The 20,571-nt window shown below is 35.7% G+C and overlaps 1 protein-coding gene across 3 annotated transcripts in view; it reads right to left on the bottom strand.

Moving 5' to 3' along the window:
• Positions 1-20,571, bottom strand: part of ITCH (itchy E3 ubiquitin protein ligase) — a 130,578-nt gene that overhangs the window by 24,038 nt on the left and 85,969 nt on the right. For all 3 annotated transcript variants that reach the window (XM_080812829.1, XM_080812830.1, XM_080812831.1), the window contains 5 exons: positions 20,058-20,153; positions 18,271-18,445; positions 14,276-14,345; positions 8,798-8,882; positions 3,522-3,650 (listed from right to left, as the gene is read on the bottom strand). In XM_080812829.1, the coding sequence (XP_080668955.1) occupies positions 3,522-3,650; positions 8,798-8,882; positions 14,276-14,345; positions 18,271-18,445; positions 20,058-20,153 (555 nt within the window). The remainder of the gene's footprint in view (positions 1-3,521; positions 3,651-8,797; positions 8,883-14,275; positions 14,346-18,270; positions 18,446-20,057; positions 20,154-20,571) is intronic.

Here is a 20,571-nt window from a genome sequence, read left to right on the forward strand (position 1 = left end):
CTGTCATAAATGAACCACTATGGTTTTATGGTTTTCTGTTTTATGTAACCAAACTTAACTGAAACTAAAAATAGATGATACTAAAGAATCTATTATTTATTTGCATCCTTAAATAATTTTTTCATTTTTAAAATTTAAATTCAGTTAACATATATTATTGGTTTTTGAGGTAGAGGTCAGTGATTCCTCAGCCTTATATAATACCCAGTGCTTATTACATCACGTACTTTCCTTAATGTCTAACACCCAGTTACCCCATCCTCCTACCTCCCTCCCCTCTAGCAACCCTCTGTTTATTTCCTATGATTAAGAGTCTCTTATGATTTGTCTACCTCTGTGATTTCATCTTGTTTTATTTTTTCCTCTCTTCCCCTATGATTCTCTGTTTTATTTCCTAAATTCCACATATAGTGAGATCATAGGATAATTATCTTTCTCTGATTGACTTATTTCACTTAGCATGATACCCTCTAGTTCCTTCCAGGTCCTTGCAAATGGCAAAATTTCATTTTTTTGATTGCTGAGTAGTACTATTCCATTGCATATATATACCACATCTTCTTTATCCATTCATCTGTCAATGGACATCTGGGCTCTCCATAGCTGGGCTACTGTGGACATTGCTGCTATGAATAATGGGTGCAGATGCCCCTTCAGATCACTATATTTTTATTTTTGGGGTAAATAATGATATTTAAATAATTTTTAATTTCATTAAAACCTAAGTGGCCTAAATTTCTAGTTTCTGCTTTACACAAAGTTTTTTAAGATTTTATTTTTACGTAATCTCTATACCCAACATGGGGCTTGAAGGCACAATCCTGATATCAAGAGTCACATGTTCTACCAACTGAGCCAGCCAGGAGCCCCCAAAGCTTTTAATAAGCAGAAATTATAAAATTCAAAAAGCAACAAGAGATAAACATTGCCCTGATACCAAAGCCAGAGACACTACAAGAAAACTACTGACCAGTATTTCTTATGAACTGATATGAGTCCACAACAAAGTATTAGCAAATTGAATTCAGCAGAATATTAAAAGGAAAGTGGGATTTACTCCTGGAATACAAGGATTGTTCAACATATGAAATGTCAATTCTATACACTAGACTTCAATAACAAAGGCAAAAAACCCCCACATGATCATCTCAATTGAGGCAAGAAAAAAAAAAAAGAAAAAAAAGAGAGAGAAAGAAAAAAAAAACACTGATAAAGTTTAACATCCTTCTATGGTGAAAAAAACACTCAGCAAAAGCGGACTAGAAGGAAACTCCCTCAGAATAGGAGCCATTTATGAACATCCCACAGCTGACATACTCAATGGTGAAAATGAAAGCTTTCCTTCAAAGATCAGGAACAAGGAAAGGATGCCTGCTTTCCCTTCTATTCAATATAGTATTAGAAGTTCTAGCCAGGGCAATCAAGAAAGGGAAAGAAACAAAAGGTGTCCAGAAAGGAAGAAGTAAAAATTATCTTTGTTTGAAGATGACATAATCTTCTATTGAGAAAATCCTAAAGATTCCAAAGAACTATTAGAACCAATAAGTACATTCAGCAAAGTAGGATATAAAACAACACAAAAATCAGTTGCATTTCTATACGCTAATCATCAATCTGAAAAATTAAAAAAAAACAATTCCATTTACAAACAGCATTAAAAAAACCTCTGGAATTAACTAAGCCAAGGAGAAAAGATCTGTATACTGGAAAACTACAAACAATTGTTGAAAAAGAAATTAAAGGCGACAAATAAATGTAAAGACACCCTACGTTGAGGCTTAAAAGATGTCATATTGTTAAGATGTCAAAACAAACCAAAGAGAACTACAAATTCAATGCAACCCTTATCAAAATCCTAATGACATTTTTTGCAGCAATACAGAATTCTTTTCTAAAAATCACGAAATCTCAGGGACCCTAAAAAGCCAAAGCAATCTCAAAAAAGAACTTGGAGATCTCACATTTCCTGAGTTCAAAATTTAGTAAAACCTACAGTCATGAAAACAGTGTGGAACTAGAAAAAAGACAACTATAATGACCAATGAAATATAAACTCCAGAAATAAGTTTTGCATATATATGGTCAAAGGATTTTTGACAAGGGTGCCAAGATCATTCAACAGTCTTTTCAACAAACGCTGCTTGGAAAATTGGATCATCACTTGCAAAAAAATAAAGTTGGACCCTTCCCAATACCATTTACAAAAATTAACTAAAAATGGACCCAAAACCTACATCTAAGAGTTAAAGCTATAAAACTTATGTCAGTGCACAGATTAGGAGAAAATAATAGCAAATGATGTATCTCATAAGTGATTAATATCCAGAATATAAAGAACTTCTAAAATTCAACAATTCAAAGATGGGCAAAGAAGTTGAACAGACATTTCTTTAAAGAAGATATACAAATGTTTGGTTAATTAGCACATGAAAAGATGCTCAAAATCATGAATCATTAGAGAAATACAAATAAAAACCGCGCAAAACCACTTCATACCCATCAGGCTGCCAGTTTTAAAAAACAAACAGAAAACAACAACCACTGACAGGAAAAATTGGAACCTGTGTACACACTTTTGGTGGTAATGTAAAATGGTATACCCACGGTGGAAACAGTACTGAAGTGCCTCAAAAAAACAAAGAATTACCATTGACTGAGCAATTCCACTTCTGAGTATATACACAAAAGAAGTGAAAACAAAACCTCAAACAGGTATTTGTACACTCACATTCACAGCTGCGTTATTCACAATAGTCAAAAGATGTTTGAAACAACCCAAAAGTCCATGAACAGATGTATAAATAAAATATGGCATATACATATAAAGTATTATTATGCATTAAAAAGGAGTGAAATTCTGATACAAATGGTAACACAGATGAACCCTAGAAATATAATGCTAAGTGAAATAAACCAGCCACAAGCACAAATACTATATGATTCCATTTACATTAGAGGTCAAATTCACAGACAGGAAGTTTAAGAGTTATCAGGGGCTAAGGAAAAAAGGGGACAGGAGAGTTATTGTTAAATAGGCATAGAGTTTCAGTATGGAATGAAAGAATATTCTGGAGATGGACAGTGATGGTACTTAATGCCACTGAATTGTACACTTAAAATGGTTAAAAAGGTACTCTATAAAACTCTACTATACATATTTTGCCACAAAAAACACCTAAAACAAAACACATTAAGCAAAACAAAACAGAAAGTTACTTTAGTAACAGGAGAATTTAAAGATGGCATCAGAAATCAGGGATTAATTGGTAAGCAGCACTGTACTGATAATTTCTAAATAACCTGTTTAGTGCTATGTGAATAGATAACAAATATGAAAGATCTCTGTGAGAAAATATGTGATAAATAGGGCAACAAAAAATACAAAATATTTAGGGAACAATGACTTCCGGGCAACCCAACTCAAGAAACAGTGAGAACTGTACTCCCTGCTAATTTAGATCTTCATAACAAAATCTTAGGAATCGGTTTTACTTTTAATCTACAATGTTTAGAAAACTTACAGGGCAGATTTTCCAGTGCGGGGATCAATATAGGTGGTTGTTCTTCTATTGTGGTCCACAAAATACGGAATTCCATCGACTGTGAATCTCATTTCCCAGCCTTCAGGCAAGGGCTTTTCATTTAATTGACTACAAAACATAGGAAAAAATACAAATAAAAAATGTTGAGCTGTTTGTTTCCCAAATACACAAAATAAAAATCACCCATAAATGCAGCATCATTTAGATCACTTAGTCCAGTGTTTCCCGTTGTTTACTAGACCTCTCTATAGTTATCCTACAAGCATGTTAAACATGTCAATAGATTAACCCACCCTGTTTTCACCTACCTGGCCTGTAATCCCCTCTAATAACCCACCTAAACAGCTTTTGGTAACCAAGTTCTGCCCACTCTGCCTTGGAAGCCTTCATTTTCATCACTGTTTTCAATCCCCAAGAACATCCTTACCCTGGCATCATTCATCTCTCTTTTAAAATTTCGTAATGGCCACCAAACTGGTTTTCCTGCCTCTAGTCTCACTCTGGTCCTACATTCATTTCATATTGCTGACAGAGTACTAAAACAGAGCTCTGATCATGATTAGCTCTCTTCTTAAAGTGATATTCACTGTTCACACTACCAATGATAAAACCTGAACTCTCAACATGGGGCACTCACTCTGCCCTCAGTGTTCCCTTTCAGGTTTAACCCTGCACTCTAACTTCAACTCACTTCCGTGAAGCCTGCGATTTCCAAGTGTAGTGCTACTCATCATTTCTCTTAACAAGACATGATCTGTTATACCTCCAAGTGAAGACTTTCCCCTTGTCCAGAAGACCTTAATTATTCCTCTGCTAAAGCAACTCAACTGTTCTTTCTGAAGTATTTCTAACCACTTCTTAATACCTATCTTTAGACTTTGGTTACTCTCTCTCAACTGCAGTTTGTTAAGAATGTATATATAGTAAGACTGTAAGAGGAATAAGTGAGATAATGTAAGTAAAAAGCTTCACACATAGTAACTCTCAAGTTGTAACTATTAGTATTCCCCCTACTATATACTGATCATTCTTTTTGAGTCTCTCAAAGTACTTCCTTCAGACTGCTAGCACAGCATTTGCCAAGTTTTTCAGCTTTTGTGTGTCTGGCAACAACTTTCACCCTGCAAATGCTATGTGAGTGGTTTTTTTTTGGTTTTGTTTTGTGCTTCTTTTAAAGATTTTGACAGAGAAAGACACAGAGAGGGAACACAAGCAGGGGGAGTGGGAGAGGAAGAAGCAGGCCTCCCACAGAGCAGGGAGCCCAATGTGGGGCTTGATACCAGGACCCTGGCATCACAACCCAAGCTGAAGGCAGCCACTTAACGACTTAGCCACGCAGGCACCCAACTACCCGAGTTTTAAAACAGGAACTAGATTATAAGGCAATAGTGCATTTTTATTTGTTATATATTAAAATAACTGGGGCATAAGCATAAATATTCAAAACTGCTTATTTGTGAACCTAAGAAATTTTTGCATTTTAAAATATTCCACTAGAATGGGTAGAGAATTACTGAATACCTCCTTTGTAGTTTGTATTTGTGTGTTCTGTCATAATGGCAACTAGTCTTTTTAACTAGTTAGGTGTAAGTGTTCCAAGTTTTTACCCATATTTGCTAGTTTGTTTTCCTCTATTCTACAGCTTCAGATTTTCTCACCTGGTGGGTTCAGTGAGAGAAGGGGAAAAAAATGGAAATGTCTTAAGTTCACATCAGAAAGGAAGAAAGGGAGGGGTTGGGGGCATTTAAGCTGACTGGTTTTAGAGAGCCACTACTGCTGACAGGATTGTCATCTTCCTCAAATGTACTTCAGAGGAATAAAAGGCTAAGAACCATTGTTCAGAACAGCATTCTGTAAACTGTGTCGAAAGGTTAAGAACATTTAGCTTTATTCACAGAGCTGAACAGAAATGTCAGATAAAATAGATTACCAAAAACTTTTAAAATTAACATTTATTTGTTATAATTTTATTTTCAAGATAAGCTCAGTAACAAACTGTTGTCTTGAAAACAAACAGGATAGAACTGGGTCATTTGTATTGTTTATTAAGATATGATTCTCACTTCAGCTCTGACCTTTTAAAAGTCTAAGGGGGAACAAAAAAATGATAGTAAATTACAGAAAGGTGACAGAGTTCATTCTGTCCTTCAAGAGAGAATTTTGCAGAGCAATTTAAAATGTTGCCTTTGAAATTCTTCTTCCTTTTAGGGAAACTGAATATATTTAAGTTAAATATCAACATAAAAAATGTGACGTTAGTATCCAGAAGCAGATTTTAAATTTAAACCATATTATTAGAACAAAGGTTCTTAACTTTCAGTCAAGGGATGTGTGAAGAATTAATCATACCAAAAGAGAGGTGTGGCCTCTGCCCTCTGTTACTGGGAGGTGATCGCTAGGCCTCTGGAATGTCCTGCATGTCAGGAATATCTCTGTTTGCTTCGGAATTTTGAACACCAGATAGTCAACAATGTGATTTATGATGGAGGCTTTGGGACACCTCCCATCAATTGCAACTTCTGGAGTAACTAGACACTGAAGATATTAGCTCAAACTCTGGGACAGGTCTAGAGACTAAAGGTTAGCAATGAAAGCAGTACATAATGGAGCCCCAATAAAAACTCTGGATGTAAGAGACTCAGGTGAGATTTTGCTGGTTGGTAATACTCCACACATATTATTCCATATCAATTCTGGGTATTTAGAACCTTCTCACATTCTGTCCTGTATTTCTTCCTTCTGCTGCTTGTAATTTGTATGCCTCTCCTATGATAAATGTAACTGTGAGTATAACAAGCTTCAAGTGAGTTCTAGTCTCTCAAGTGAGTTATTAAACCTGAAAGTTGTTGTGGGAACCCCTGAATCCATACCCAGTTGGCCTGAAGTGAGAGCAATTTTGGGGGATCTCCCAGTTTGTGGTTGATGTCTGAAGTGAGGGAATTCTTGGGGAGACTGCTCTCCAACTTTACAGCTTGCCAAATTCCTTGCAGAATGGAACCCTCTGGTGGTCTGATAAATGCACAGTATTAGATTTTATTATGGGCTGAATTGTGTTGATCCACAGATTCCTATATACTAACCATCAGGAGCTCAGAATGTGACCTTATTTGGAAATAGGGTCACTGTAGACATTATCAGTTAAGATGAGATCATACTGGAGTACAGTGAGCCATTAATCCAATAGGGCTGGAGTCCTTATAAAAAGGGGAAATTTGGACACTTGAGACATGCAGACCTGAAGAATGCTATGCGAAGACTGCAGTTATGCTGCCACAAACCAAACTACCAGAAGCTGGAGTGGAGGAGGGTGGGGATGGGGTGGCTGGGTGATGGACACTGGGGAGGGTACGAGTTGTGGGGAGCGCTGTGTACTGTGTAAGACTGATGAATCACAGACCTATACCCCTGAAACAAATAACACATTATATGTTAATTAAAAAAAAAAAAGAATTTCCTTTCTCTTTAGGGCTGGATAATATTCCACCGTATGTATACATCACATTTTGTTTATCCATCCATCTGCTGATGGACATGTAAGTTGCTTCTACCTTTTGGCTACTGTCAATAACACTATTTATGAACGTAGGTATACAAGTATGTGTTTGAGTCCTTGCTTTCACTTCTTTTGGGTATACCTAGGAGAACTGCTGGATGCATTAATTTATGTTTAGCTTTTTGAGGAGCCATCAAATTGTTTTCCACAGTTGTGCACTGTTTTACATTCCCACCAGCAATGCAAGAGAGTTCCAATTTCTCTATATCCTCAATAAGGATCATTGTTTCTGTTCCACGATAGTAATGGATATTAAGCTAAGGCATGGAACAAATCCTCCTAGTGCCTTCCAAGGGAGCAAAGCCCTGCCTATACCTTGATTCTAGACGTCTAGCCTCCTGAATCTCTTGAACTATGAGACAAATTTCTATTGTTTAAGCGACTCAATTTGTGGTACTTTGTTAAGGCAGCTCTAACAAACTAATACAAGTACTATTACATAATGCTACAAAGAAAAGCAAGTAGGGCGCCTGGGCGGCTCAGCTGGTTAGTGTCTGACTTTGGCTCAGGTTGTGATCCCGGGGTCCTGGGACTGAGCCCCACATTGGGCTCACTGCTCAGTGGGGAGCCTGCTTCTCCCTTTCCCTCTGCTGCTCCCCTTGCTTCTGCTCCCTCACTCGGAATGAAGGAATGAAGGAAGGAAGGATGGGCAAGTATATACACAGTTACCAAACATTAAAAAGACAAACTTGTCTTTGAGATACAAACTTCCAGTTATGAAATAAATGTCACAGGGATGTAAAGTACAACAAAGGGAATACAGCCAGTAATACTGTAATAACTTTAGTGACAGAGGGTAATTAGATTTATTAGGTGATAATTTCATAATGTATAAAAATGTCAAATCACCATATTGTACACCTGAAACTAATATAATACCTTATGTTAATTATACTTCAATGAAAAGGAAAACTTGTAATAATAGTATGTGTCTCTTTGTCAATATATTAACTAGCAAGTTCTTGCAATATGTGTAAAGTAAATTTTGAGATAACAGCAACAACTGCAAAATGCTATTTTAAAAAACTTATGATTTCTACCGGTAGGAGAGTCCAAGGCACTGCTAATTCTACTATGGTTGTAGCTTACGATCAGAATGGATGGAAACACTCAATTTCAGGTAAAAGTTAATATAACCGAATCTGCGTTTATTCCCCCTTAAGTCACGTATTCCCTGAATTCTCTCTAGTGATCTCAGGTTGCAAAACCCTGCTTTAGAGCTATTAATCTGGACTTACTAATAATAAATAGGAATTTTAAAATACATAGTATATTTGTATGAACCAATGACTTTTTTCCTGTACTCTCAAGAAACCCACATCTTTTTTTTTTTTTAGATTTTTATTTATTTATTTGTCAGAGAGAGTGAGCACAGGCAGACAGAGAGGCAGGCAGAGGGAGAAGCGGGCTCCCCGCTGAGCAAGGAGCCCGATGCGGGACTTGATCCCAGGACGCTGGGATCATGACCTGAGCCGAAGGCAGCCGCTTAACCAACTGAGCCACCCAGGCGTCCCAAGAAACCCACATCTTTTATATACAACAATAACAGTGTAATTTTTTTCTCTTTCTAAAGTATATGGGTGAGTAATGTTTAAGGACTTTGGGGAAAGAACTTATAACTTGATTTTTTCCATAACTGAGTCAGAAATAGGGTACAATCTTCAAGAGATTATCTATATACTAGTAACTGAAAGTTTCTTACCCTTGACTTCTGGGATCTTCCCACTGTGTGATACGAGTGTTGTGGTTGACAAAATATACTCTACCATTGCTGTCTGTTCTCTTCTCTTAAAGAAAGAAAAAAAAAAGGCAAAGCATTAGGATTGGCATAGTCTTCTTCCACAAACTAAAATAAAATGTGCTGAATTTGCCCATTTCTCATTGTATTGATTTTTATAGCTTCCAAATCACAACTTTAAAAGGTTTGATTTATTCTTTCACTTTTAAATTCATACACCTGCTAGAGCTATTAAAATATCATTACATTTTAGAAGCTAAACAGACTTAATTCACAATGTCCTGCCTACAGGACCTTTTTGTTCAATCTAACCAAAGGCAGCAAGAATAATTAACATTTTAACTTTTCATACATGACCTCATTTTATCCTTAATATTAGTCCCAGGAGTAGATAGTTTCCTTTCATCTTCATGATAGGGAAACTTGGACAGGTTAAGTGATCTGCCCAAAATCTCAGAATTGAGTAATAATGACAGAATGGAAAGTCAGGTCTCCTTCAGCCATTTTTTGCATACCACATCACCTCCTTTCTTAAAATACAATGGGGGGAGGGATACAACTTGTTTCTTTGTTATATGCTAGGCATTACTCAACTAGAGAAGACACTATTTCAAAATATATCCTCTTCCCTAATACACTCAGTTCCCAAATCCTAAATATCTAAAGTAACCTTCTATACAAAGGCTGGACAAAGTGCTCAGTTCTTTAATTTACTGACTTTGAAACTGCAGCTTCTTTCCTCCATCTACCTCTTGCTTTAGGATTCTCCTTGTTTTCTTATTCCCATTCTACACAATTTCCCCTGAATTCCTGAGCTTTCTCAGTAAGGTTTAGAAGACATGTAGATATCATTTTCTCTTTTAACAAAAGAAGAGTCAATCCTTGAAATTTTAATATTAAATTTGTTGTTTTAAACCACTGAATTCTCTATTCCATTACCAATTAATTCTTCTTCAAAAGATAATTTCTGTACCTGAATTTTTTTAGATGTCTCAAAATGAGGTAAATGAAGTAATGAAGAAGATAGAATGGATTCCAACATTTTTAAAAGGATAGTTTCTAAAAATTAGCGATTTCAAATAAAACTTTAAGGTTAATTCCGAGCTGATAAAGTTCTTGTGTTTTTTTTTTTAAAATCCCTTATGGTTTGAAAAGTTGGTAGCTCTTTTTCAAAAAACATTTATTTTATTTTATTTATATTTTTTATTTATTATTTATTTATTTCGGATCTTTCTCTGAGCAAGCTACTGAAGGACAAGTCTTGAGCCAAATTAAATAGCTATGTCAAGTTAGTATTTGGTAACTTTCAACTGTTATCTCCAGCCCTAATTCCATTATTTCGAGTATAGTGGTAATATGGGAGGTTAGAATGGATATACTGGTGAGTATCCTGAACCCCATCCTAACATCTCAGCTACTTACATCATTTGAGCCATAATGGAAAGAGAACCCCAAGTATGTGTAACATACAGATAAATGGGATTCTGCATCTTATGACACATTGTGAATATTAACACTGGCTTCACTGGTCATGGCATCTTGATTGTGAAAAGTAACCAACTTTAAGTCTGTCTCTGAGGTAAAAAGAAGCATCCACGGTGCTACAGCTACGTAATAATGTTAGTTAATATTCTTGGCAGTCACATTAAATTTAAAATTTTAAAATATATTTGCAGAATCTAGAATTTTTTCTATCCAAGTAATTTTTAAAGTAATTTTTATAATCTAAAAATAATACCAAGCGCATATCTGCCACATAAGTTCAGACTTTAGGGCCAGAGATTTTCTCTTCAAAAGTTAACATGAAGCTGGATAAATTCAATACAAAACTTCTTTTTGGGGCACCTGGGTGGCTCAGTGGGTTAAAGCCTCTGCCTTTGGCTCAGGTCATGATCTCAGGGCTCTGGGATCGAGCCACATCGGGCTGTCTGCTCAGCAGGGAGCCTACTTCCCCCTCTCTCTCTGCCTGCCTCTCTGCCTGCCTGTGATCTCTGTCTGTCAAATAAATAAAATCTTTAAAAAAAAAAGAAAACTTCTTTTCTATGTATGTTCTAAGTATGTACTGCTGATACCACATTTCTTGAAAGAAGCTGTGAGAAAATTTCAAAAGGTGGGCGCACTTGCAAACTGAAGGCTCATCTGCTTTTAATGAGCGGAAGTACTGTGACTATAGAACTGATTGTTATTGAAAAAAGTCACAGGATAAACAATACTGAGATTACTAAAGAGCAAAGGGAATGCAGATCAGAGCCCTTCCTGACTTGATGAATAAAACAGTAAAAAACAGAAGCTTCTTGCTGTTCTATGTATTCCTTCACAGCAACTCTCAAAAGGAGAAAATATTTTTATACTTGATGGGTAAAACCAGGTATACAAAGCCCTATTAGACTACACTGTTGAACCAAAAACACTCTTTGTTCTCCAGCCTCTTTAGTTTGCATGTATTAAAAATTCTTCACTGTCAGCTTGTGAGGTGGTAATGTCTACTCCTAGCATATGAAGCCTGAAAGGATGAGGAAGCTGGATTCGAAATATATTATCATGGAGGCATCTGGGTGGCTACGTCGGTTAAGTATCTGAGTCTTGGTCTCAGCTCAGGTCTTGATCTCAGGGTTGTGAGTTCAAGGCCCACATGGAGCCTGCTATTTTATTTCATTGATTCATTCATAAATAAATAACATATTGTGCCACAAAAATAATGCTGTCATTTCAGAATGTAAACACAGGCTATGAATTGGGGTTTTATTTCCTGGGTCAATCCTGAAGATATGTCAGGTAGGGTTTTGTCTGTAACAGTACCAGTGTTGTCACTGGTTCCACAAATAAGGCACGTGCCCCAAAGGCAGAGAGTCATAAAGCAGTGCTTAGTCTAAGTAACAGGGTAATCATGAACTCATCTAGGAAGGGGGGTACACTTCAACTTCAGAAGTGTGAAACCTAAAAATAAGCATAATGTAAAATAAGGAAAGAGTCTCATAACTCTTTCCTGGGATTGGGTCTTTAGAGGCAATATTTCAGGGAAGAGTTGTTGGCTAAAGTTAGGAAAAAAGAGAAAGATCCTAAGAGTAATAAATTATTATTTATAATAATAAATATTAATTATAATTAATAAATATATTTATTTACAATGTATATATATGTAAATAATAATAAGTACAGAAAGCACTGGAGCTTGCAGGAGTTTTTTTTTTAATTAAAAAAAGTTTTTTAAAAGATTTTATTTGAGATAGAGTGAGAGAGAGTACAAGCAGGGCAGAGGGGCAGGGGGAAAGGGAGAAGCAGACTCCCCACTGAGCAGGGAGCCTGATGCAGGACTCGATCCAAAGACCCTGGAATCATGACCTTGGCTGGAGGCAGACGCTTGATGACTGAGTCATCCAAGCACCTGGAAAAGCTTTTTTGCATAAAGGCAACACAGTCTACAATTCATGCTTCTAATGAGCAACCAGTAATTTTTTCCTATAACTGGTTTGGAGAAGGTCCATGTTTCTGACAAAAGCTAACTGGTCACTCACTGGTCATTAAGAGGGTAATACGTGACCTTCAGATACATCCTTTCAGTGCATTAATTTCTCCTCTGTAATACAGACATACAACAATTCTAGAAATAAAGCTGGGAAAACTATCCATGTGTAGTAAAAGCAATCTGACAGGCCTGGTTCAATATGCTTTATATAAAGGCAACATTCCCTTTTCTAAAGTTACTTCATACCAACCATGCATTCTCCACTCTGACTCCAACACAGAAGACTCCTTATCACATTACCAAGCTTTGGTGAAGACAGAAATTCACAATTCACTTTCAAATGCCCTCCCTTTATTACATGCTAATAACAATAACAATTGTAAGTATTACCTATCATGTTTTTTACCTCTTTGTCTCACAGAGTGTTAAGGATAAATAACCAAAGGGCAATGGGACTTCTCAAAGGCAAACTTTATGTCCAGTATCATCTACTGCCCAGATTCATGTGACCTTGACACATCAATTTTTCTCCATTCCTCAATAAAGTAATGCTAGAGCAATCTATCTTGGTACCAATGCCTCCCAGACTATCTAGAAACATCATTTTCTGATTTTACCCCCATGTTATGAAATATCTGCGCTCTTGAAGACAAAACTTCAACTAGTTCCATGGCTGGCTTTACTTAGCTATTTCCTTCTTCTTCTTCTTTTTTTTTTTTTTTAAAGATTTTATTTATTTATTTGACAGAGAGAGAGATCACAAGTAGGCAGAGAGGCAGGCAGAGAGAGAGGGGGAAGCAGGATCCCCGCCGAACAGAGAGCCTGATGCGGGGCTGGATCCCAGGACCCTGAGATCATGACCCGTGCCGAAGGCAGAGGCTCAAACCCACTGAGCCACCCAGGTGCCCCATGTTTCTTTCTTTCTATACTCTCTTTGACATCCATGCAAAACTACTTCTATATTGCTATGTTTATTCTGAAAACTTGCTACTGTGCTAGGATTTACATATTACCATAAAAAAATTTTGGTAAGGTACGTAAAATCTATATATAGAATTTTAATACTAAGATAAATGTACTCAACAACAAAACATACCCAAGTACAAAGTCCTATCCTAACATGTTCCCCTTCCACTGTTCTTTCAAAATTACATCAACTCAACCAAACTATGAACAGTGTTTTAGAAGCACAAATGTGGTAAAAATATTTAAGCTTTTTATTTTGAAATAATCATCACAGGATGTTCCAAAATTATTCTAAGAATCTCATGTACCCTTCACCAGTTTCCCCCAATGTAATATCTTATATAGTCATAGTACAATACTGAAATCAGGAAAGCGACACTGGTACATTACTGTTAACTACACACTTTATTTAATTTCCACCAAATTTTAAGCTAAATTCATTAATGTGAATGTATAATCTATGTACTTTTATCCCGTATGTATAGATTTGTGTAATGACTACCATGGCAAAGACACAGAACTACTTCACCGCCACACAAGAACTACTTATATTACATCCTGTGTTTGCACCCACCTGCCACTGGCTCTGTCTCCTAGCAACTACTAATCTGTTTTCCATTTCTCTAATTTTGTCATTTTGACTATATTACATAAACTGGATCATACGGTATATAATCTTTTAAGATGGACTTTTTTTCACTATGCATAATCCCTCTGAGGTCCATTCAGAATGTTCTGTGTATTAACCATCCATTTCTTTTTATTGCTAAAAGCCCAAAATATTTTTAAACTTTAAAAGAGTAAAATAACTCTGAATTCCAATAAAAATTAATTGTAATAAGATAATCAACTTAGAACTTCTGGGAAATTTAATACCTGTTTGGCACTCTGAATTGAACTGACACACCCCAAAAACTTCCCAGATATTCACTCAAGCAAGAGCAGGCTATTATCCATAAATACCTGATTTTTAAAATGACAAATGCAATGAAAAAAATCACGGGGCTTACCCCATCCAGGTGGCAGGGGACCAAGGGGATCAAATTCTTTATTTTGTGATGTAGTAAACAAATCTTGATTCTAAAAAGAATAACAACAACAACATCAAGAAAAAGGTGAAATAATGAACAACCTAATTAGAACCTTGAAAGCAAGGGTTATGAGTTCTGGTGGTTACCAGTCTTCCCTGGTCATGTGCAATGTAACACACTTTTACAGAGTTCGTGTCTTAGAGATGTGTCACACAGTTAATGGATATATGCCAATACACTCTGGAGGGAAAAAAAAATCTTTGTAAACATTAATGCTTGAAATTATGTGAAATTCAAATATTACAAATATATAATCCTTACCCTCAAAAGATCATTTTCTTCTTCAGCCACAACTCAGTAAATTAGAGAAATACATAAATCCCCAAAGAGTCATTATAAACCACAGTACTCAGAGTCACCAGATGGCTGAGACTAACCTTGTATTTCTACCTCAAAAAGAAGCAGCATATACAAAACATGGGGTATATACAAATATTGTGGAAAGAGTTGCGGGAGTAGGAAGAAGAGGCTATCAGCTGAGGGAAAGAAAAGAATTCCAGTTGTAAAGAGTTGATAAATACAGATCTGTAAAGATTTCTTTACTTCTGTTTCTAATGACCACACTGGTAGAGACAGAAGTCTGGTTAGAAAAAAGGAAACCATTTGGGAAAATGAGTCAACCATTAAAATAAGAGAAGCAAAGGTCATAGTGACCAAGTAGGGTTAATGGGTATGTTTTGGTTTAAATGTATAATAAAGTGGAGATAACACATGGTCTCTCAGGAAGATCTGGTTAAACCCTTTCTCCTTTAGTAAGATAAAATGAGTAAATAATAGATTCTAACTGCCTTTTTTTTTTTTTTTAAGATTTTATCTATTTATTTGAGAGAGAGAGAGAGAGAGAGAGAGAGAAAGAGAGACAGAGCATAAGACGGGGTAGGGTCAGAGGGAGAAGCAGACTCCCCACCAAGCAGGAAGCCTGATGTGGGACTCCATCCCAGGACTCCATGATTATGACCTGAGCCAAAGGCAATTGCTTAACCAACTGAGCCACCGAGGCGCCCCATTTTCTAACTGTTTTTTAAAGAAAAATTATTAATGGAAAAAATAGACAAAAAAAGTAAGGAAAGTAAACCCTATGTACCCAGCACCAAGACTCAACAAGTATTAAGACTTTGCCAAATTTTCTTTCTTTCCCCTCTTCTTTAGTGAATCATTTAGTCATTTCATCCCTATATATTTTAGCATGTCTTTCTAAAATTTGTGGACATCTTCTTCTATAACCACAACATTGTTAATCACACCTAGCAAAGAATATATGTTAATTTTATCATCTAATATCTGGTCACTAATTAAATGCCTATGATTATTCATCCAAGTCGAAATTCAAAGTCCTCACATTACACTTGTTGAGTCTCAAGTCTCAATCTATAGCAGTTCCCCCTATTGTCTCTGGGGTTTTTTTTCCCACTTCACTGACTCATTACAGAAACTGGGTAACTGATTGAAAGTTTTAAAGGATATGACATTCTACCTCTGATTAAACAACTCTTGGAAGACAGACCTATCAAGAACTGGCCTTGCTCCTCCTGACAGACACAATTATGAAAAGCACTGAGAGCAGAGACCAGGGATAAACACTTATAAAAAGATTTGAATACTGGTTATGGAACAGGTCTGAAAAGTCTGGCATATAACAAACTATTGCGGTCATCTTCTAAGGCCCAAGCCTAAGATCCAAGGCTCTTCCCTGGTTAAGTAAATTGGGGACATACACATTAAAGCCATTAGCCAGGAAGAGCAATTACAGTGTTCCAACATCAACCATTTCTATTCTGAGGCTAAAAATGCTAGGAGTAGAGGTGTTTGGCTGGCTCAGTCAGTAGAGCATGTGACTCGTGATCTTGGGATTGTGAGTTCAAGCCCCACGTTGGGTGTGGAGCCCACTTAAGGAAAAAAAAAAAAAAGCTAGGTGTATGGGAGTCTACTGACCTATAACCAGGGAAACAAAGACCACTTTATAAAACAGACTTTCTTAGCAATACGCCACCACCCCATCACTTTTTAAGCAGCTGACAGTAAGAATGCTTAATTCATTCAATTCAGTTAATACTGCCGGCTATGTTAAAGGTAACTAAAATAGGCTGTTTAAATTATGATTTAAAACACGTTCTATAACAAGAACAAAGTGGAAGAATTTTAAAAAGTAGTCAGATTATTTTTGGATAAGAGTAAAACAACAAAACAACAACAAAAAACCATGGACAAAGAGATAAAAAGCTGCAATTCAAGGGAGGTTCCAAAGACTCTGAGTATCAAATTGGTGAAGTTTACGATTAAGCAATATATACTGTTGGTGCCCTGGTAATATATGCTAAACCAGTGTTTCAAAACAATGTTTTAAGAGATGATGTACTGTAAAAGTAAGATAAAGAGCACATTTACAATGTGGATATGAGGGAATGAAAACTAACATTTCTATCCATCTAATAATATGTGCCAAACATATTAGGAACTTTATCTTACAGAATCCTCAAAAAAATTCCTCTCAGGAAGTTTTGTAACAGATAAAGTAAATGAGCCCTGATGAGGTTAAGTGACTTTCTCAAAGTCATACAGAGAAAGTAACTGTATTATCAGGACTCAAGCCCAGATGTGTCTGACTCCAAAGCCCATGTTCTTTCCACTGAACACCTATGTGGAAAATAGCTTTAAAGAAGCAGGCAAACTAGGCATTCAAACCTAGAAGAAATTTGGCCAGGTATATCAAAGCTGTTATAATTTAGAAAAAAGGGAAGATGTAAAACAGCATAGGAAAAAAAATGGGTAGGGTCAGGTAGGCAAGAGACAAATTAATTTCACTTCTAAAACCACTGGGAAGAAATATAATGACTGCTGCCCATAGAAAGTGGCAGGAAAAACTTATATGAAAATCTTAGTCATAACTAGGTAGTGAAGGGAAGGCTGGTGATAAAGAAGAATTTGTTTAAATCAATGGATGAAACTGTTATGGTGATTAGATCCAAGAAATAGATAAAAATATGGAAAAAAGGGGGGAAATAATGCTCAGAGAGGAGAGTAATTTAATCTGATGTATTCTAACAGGGATGATACCAATGGTGGTGGAGGGGAAGAGATGAAAATGGAGGTCAGCTTCTCCTGAAGACCTTATTTTTTTTTTTTGGTTTTAAGTTCTACGTAATACTCAAACAAATCCCTTTTGTTTGGCCCATAGAATCCTATTTCTCCAAGGACTATTTTCCTTTCCTCAGAGAAAGGATCTGTAATACTTTATGATTTGAGAGACTATAAAATTCCTAGCACCAAAGACTGCATTAAAAAAACATTAATATATTTTGGTGAACTTACAGCTATTTTTGCATATTACTCTGAAAAAAAAAATTACAAACTTAAACCACTTCCAAAAGGAAATATCTGCATACCAAAGATAATGTACTTTTGAAGCCAGAATATATAGTTAGCATAATCATATAAGGAATTAAATTTCCTCAGTCTCCCAGAGCACCAATTAATTAGGTAAACTGTGCTTTCATGTTACAAAGTGATTCAATTCTGTCACTGGTTCTATATAACCACTTAATAGTCAGGTGCTCTTAGAGCCAAACCTTCTAATATTCTGCCAAGCTAGGGAGCATTAAATTCAGAACTTTCTTAATTCTCTTCAAACCACTTGGGTTTATTTTTATCATCCTTTTGTCCATGAATTTTAAGTTGTCCTAACTTCCTTTTTAATTTTTGACATTAACAAAGCAAAGGAGGTTGAACTTAAGAAGTTTTCAAAGAGGTAAGAATAGATCACATGCACAGAATACTCAAGACAAGATATAAATATAGTATCTATCAACAGCAACAACTGGGTGCCCTCTTGTCTTTTAGTACTTAACATTTCATATGAAAAAAAAAAGGGTTAAAAACAAATACTTATTAAGTTTATAGTATAACACGCTGCTTACCCCATAAATAAATCTCTGGTTAAACTGCTGCATTGCTCCTTGCAGCTGACTACGTTGGAGCTGCCACTGTTCATAGTTCCGGACGGATTCCAATGTTGGCCTCTGCCACGTTGTTGTTCTTGTGAAGTGATCAACATAGTAAATTCGTCCCATGTTGTCAACCCGACGTTCCCAGCTAAATCAGGACAAAAACAACCTAATTCAATAATTACTTGTGATACAGAGATGAACTGAACAGGACTTTATCTTGACCCTGGTGCAGGTTTGGTAAGATTTTAGCTTAAATTACTTTTGATTTACCTGAACTTTTTATTTTATGTTTTTAAATGGTCGTTAAGTGAACACAAAAGAAATGCTTTTAAAAATTTCTTTTCTTAAAAGTTAAGATGTATCAAGTTTTAAAAATACAATGCATATTTAATGGTTAAGTCTCAAATAGTAATTAAGAAAAAAGTTCTCCCATTTTCTTTCCAATGTTCTTTTGACTGTTGAAATCTTAATAGGAAGGGACAGAATTGTACATACAGCTTTTCACAGATATCAAAAAGCACTTTTCCCACAAAATTACAACAACTGATCATAGGTGCATGGTTTTTTTTTTTTTAATTTATTTATTTTAGAAAGAGGGAAAGTACGCGGGGGTTGGGGAAGAGGGAGAGAGACAATCTCAAGCAGACTCCCCACTGAGCATGGAGCCTGACATGGGGCTTGATCTTACAACCCTACGATCATGACCTGAGCCTAAATCAAAAGTTGGCTGCTTAACTGACTGAGCCACCCAGGTGCCCCTCAAATGGGTTCATAATATTAAGAAAACATTAAAACAATAACTTGTTGATTTCTACTTTGTTGTTTGTGGTTACTTCCAATATTCTCTATTATAAATAATAAAATAAGAAATACCTTTATTACATTAATTTTTTTCTCCCTTTGCATTACTTTTTTAGGATAAATTTCCTAGACAGGATTACTAAGGGTATGTGCATTACTATAGTTATATATACTTTCTGTAAGAACTGCAACTAATTTATACCACCACTAGCAATATTTATGTGATAAAGTTCCTCTACAAAGTCACCAACACTGATACTATCTGCTAATTAGTAAGTAAAACAGTACCTTTTAAGTGTATATTTGAGATTACAGCAAGAGTAAATATTTCCCCATGTTTGCTACTGACTTCCCTTGAATAAAAATATTTTCTTTCATTTTCTATAAGGTAAATGTTAAATACTTAACATCATGCATTAATATAGACTTTAATTCCCCAACTATTCTGCAATGACTTCAATATTATACATTAAAGTTTCTTATATAATAGGGACTTTATCTTCATATATATGATGGGGCTATAACAATTCTTATTCAGTTACATTAAAATTAATGAGTTATATTAATTTATTAAAATTAATTAGAATTAATTTAAATCTAAAACTAATTAAAATTAATCCATTAAATTAAAATAATTACTCTTGAAGAAACTAATTCTAAAACCCTATGGTTTGAGCCAGGTAAAATACAGAAAGGAAAACATGGAAATAGCATGACCTATGGAATCTTTAGGTCAATCTTTAGGTCAATGAATAAAAATAAATCATTTATCATGTTTAATCAATTCTCTCTCCTTTCTAGCTTGCACCTACCACAACACAAAGTGGATGCTTTGTGGAAACTTCGGAAAAGACTGAAAGGAAGAGGAAAAGTAAGAATATAGGGAAGATTCTGTACAGATATAATCTATAGTTCTGAATAAATAACTTTTCTTCTTCTTTAATTCAGATACTTACCCAGGAGGTAGAGGTTCCGGTCTATCCCATGTTGTTCTTTTTTCAATATGATCTACATAGTAAACTCGCCCATGCTGGTCCACTCTCTGCTCCCAACTTAAACAGAAAATTTTAAAAACTGATAAAGCGCTTATCTTTGCTATCTTCTCTTATATGACCATATTACAGAATTAAGGCAATAAGCACGTGAATATCTAAAGATGGTATCAAAAGAAGTTAGGAATAAAGTAAAAAAATGTTATCCTGAGGATGACAGAGTGGATAAGACTTCTGTAGCAGTATCTGCTCAAGAGGTGCCTTATATTTCTGAAGAGATTTGAGGTACATGCACTCAGGAGACAAAGTCTACCTCAATCTGATCATGGCATATGCAAATCTTGGTGGGAAAAAAAAATGCTGTAATTAATGTTTTGAAATCTGAAGAAAGACTGAGCTAGGCAAAACCAAAAGGCAAAACACTGTATGTGTTCTAGAAGAACTGAAATCAGACTAAGATTTTGTCAGATGTGTCTCC

Source organism: Martes martes (genome assembly GCF_963455335.1).
Source record: "Martes martes genome assembly, chromosome: 9".
NCBI classification, from domain to species: domain Eukaryota; kingdom Metazoa; phylum Chordata; class Mammalia; order Carnivora; family Mustelidae; genus Martes; species Martes martes.